This window comes from Rhagoletis pomonella, unplaced genomic scaffold (assembly GCF_013731165.1).
Source record: "Rhagoletis pomonella isolate Grant_MI unplaced genomic scaffold, Rhpom_1.0 Rhpom_scaffold_01754, whole genome shotgun sequence".
Taxonomy (NCBI): domain Eukaryota; kingdom Metazoa; phylum Arthropoda; class Insecta; order Diptera; family Tephritidae; genus Rhagoletis; species Rhagoletis pomonella.
Window position 1 is genome coordinate 1,890 of NW_023460308.1, and position 2,429 is coordinate 4,318.

General features: G+C 34.4%; 1 protein-coding gene across 1 annotated transcript; it reads left to right on the forward strand.

Moving 5' to 3' along the window:
- The first annotated feature begins 340 nt into the window (after positions 1 to 340).
- On the forward strand, positions 341 to 996 carry LOC118752691. Its single transcript, XM_036487568.1, has 2 exons — positions 341 to 530; positions 614 to 996. Exons 1-2 carry the CDS (start codon positions 341 to 343, stop codon positions 994 to 996), a joined length of 573 nt encoding a protein of 190 aa, XP_036343461.1.
- Positions 997 to 2,429: the final 1,433 nt, after the last annotated feature.

Sequence of the window (2,429 nt, forward strand, 5' to 3'; positions counted from 1 at the left end):
AAGCTGTTCATGAATCCTTTAAGATAGAGCACTTTTCATATAGCTGGGTGACTAGGGTCTCGAGATATAGACCAAAACGTGGACCCGGGTAACCTTAGGATGTATTTGTTTAATATGGGTATCATATTAAAGCTGTTCATGAATGCTTTAAGATAGAGCACTTTGCATGGTTCAATGGCGCCAACAGCAGATGAACCCAATCAATTTGCAAATATATTTCATTTCGTCGATGGTGGATCAGCTGAATGTGCGGTGCAATATACAGGGAACACAACAGTTAAAGAGACGAATTATTGAACAGTTGCAAGCATTTTTTCACGCTAATAACGCTGTGGTTAATATGTTCAAAACAGCATTGCAACGAATGCCATCGGATACGCACAAATTTGTCATAAGAGCGGATCGTACCCCAACAGGTGAACATGTACGAAGGTTCAATGCACCCACCGTTGATGATGTTGCTGCAATTATTGTTGGCGATCCAACTACATCACGAGACATTGTCGTGCTGCACAATTTTCCAAACAATTGTTAGCTGTTGGAAATGGAAAAGTTCCAGTTGATGCGACAACTGGATTAATTACTCTTACCAACGACTTTTGCCGATTTGTAGACTCTCAATTAGCTCTTATTGAAAATGTTTTCCCAAACATTAGTGAGAATTATCAGAATTGTGCTTGGTTAAGTCAACGAGCAATTCTCGCCGCAAAGAATAATGATGTACACGCATTGAATTTCACCATTCAGTCAAAAATCGATGGCGATTTGGTGACATACAAATCCGTTGATTCCATAACAAATTCCGATGATGTTGTAAATTATCCAACAGAGTTTTTGAACTCTCTGGAGTTACCAGGATTTCCACCACATAACTTGCAACTCAAAGTTGGTTCAGTTATTATGATATTGCGTAATTTGAATCCACCGCGACTTTGCAACGGTACTCGACTTGCGGTGAAAAAACTTCTGTCGAATTTGATTGAGGCAACCATTTAACGGAAAGTACGCAGGTGAAAATGTATGTATTCCTCGAATACCAATGATTCCGACTGATCTTCCGTTTGACTTCAAAAGATTGCAATTTCCGGTTCGCCTTGCATTCGCAATGACAATTAACAAGTCGCAAGGCCAATCGCTTAGTGTTTGCGGGATAAATTTAGAAAATCATTGTTTTTCACATGGGTACGTTGCGTGTTCACGAGTTGGGAAACCATCCGCTTTGTTTGTGTTAACGACAGACCAAAAAACAAAAAATGTGGTTTACCAAAGAGCACTTCAATGAAACAGATAATTTGCGGACACGTATAACGCTTCGATTCAGATTTTTTACTTAGAGAAGTTCAACTAAATTACACTTCATTTTTGTAATCGAAATGAATACATTACTGTTGTGAAATGAAATAAAATTTTTCCTTTTCAAATATAAAACAAAAAAAAAATAAGTTTTCTTCATATTTTAATCCCCAAACGAAATGTTACAAGAAACGAAGCCATCTGGTGGCGAAACGGAGTTCGCCGGGTTTGCTAGTACTTTTTATATTGAGTCAAATCACGCCAACTGTGTCAATGAATTTTCATTGATTTTCTGGAAAGTGAAGACAATTGTGGGAATCTGTAGATAATTATAGAACAAAAATACACTTTGGACGGTTTTTCGAAATTGCACTTCGTTTTTGTTTGTTTTGGTATTATAAGAATATTGCAATTTTTGAGAAAAAAATTCGTAACCCGTTTGATGAAATTTGATGAAATTTTTTTTGAGAGTTGCTGAAGTTTTTCCTTTACAATATAAAGATTTGCAGAATAAAATTTGCAAAACAATTACTTCTATAATAACAATAATTTAAACAATTGCAATTATTTATATATTCTAGGCCCGAGATTGCAGTGAAATTTTGGCACAATATACTCTAAACTCTTGTTTTTAAGTTCCAAAAGGAAAAAATTGGTCTTTCCAATTTTGACAGTCGCTATCGATTTTTTTCGCACCTTAAGCCTTGAGTAAATAGCTATTTTCATATAAGCTTGTGTGAGTGATAGCATTTTTATATTAATTAATGAATAATTATACAAGTACGAACATTATTTAACGTATAACTTTAAATATCAATGTTTATTTACAACTTATATACGCGGCGATGTCCCACTCAACGTGACAAAAAAATCGATAGCGACTGTCAAAATTGGAAAGACCATTTTTTTCTTTTTGGAACTTAAAAACAAGAGTTTAGAGTATATTGCGCCAAAATTTTAATGCAATCGCAGGCCTAGAAAATATAAATAATTGCAATTGTTTAAATTATTCTTATTAAAGAAGTAATTGTTTTGCAAATTTTATTCTGCAAATCTTTCTATTTCAAAAAAAATTTCATAAAATTTCATCAAACGGGTCGCGAGTTACGAATTTTTCTCTCAAAAATTGCAATATT

What these genes read in the sequence shown, in the direction of transcription:
- LOC118752691 (XM_036487568.1), top strand. Translation starts at nt 341, where the DNA reads ATGTTCAAAACAGCATTGCAACGAATGCCATCGGATACGCACAAATTT. An exon ending in GCACAATTTTCCAAACAATT is followed by an intron (nt 531 to 613) that starts GTTAGCTGTTGG and finishes GCCGATTTGTAG; the next exon opens with ACTCTCAATTAGCTCTTATT.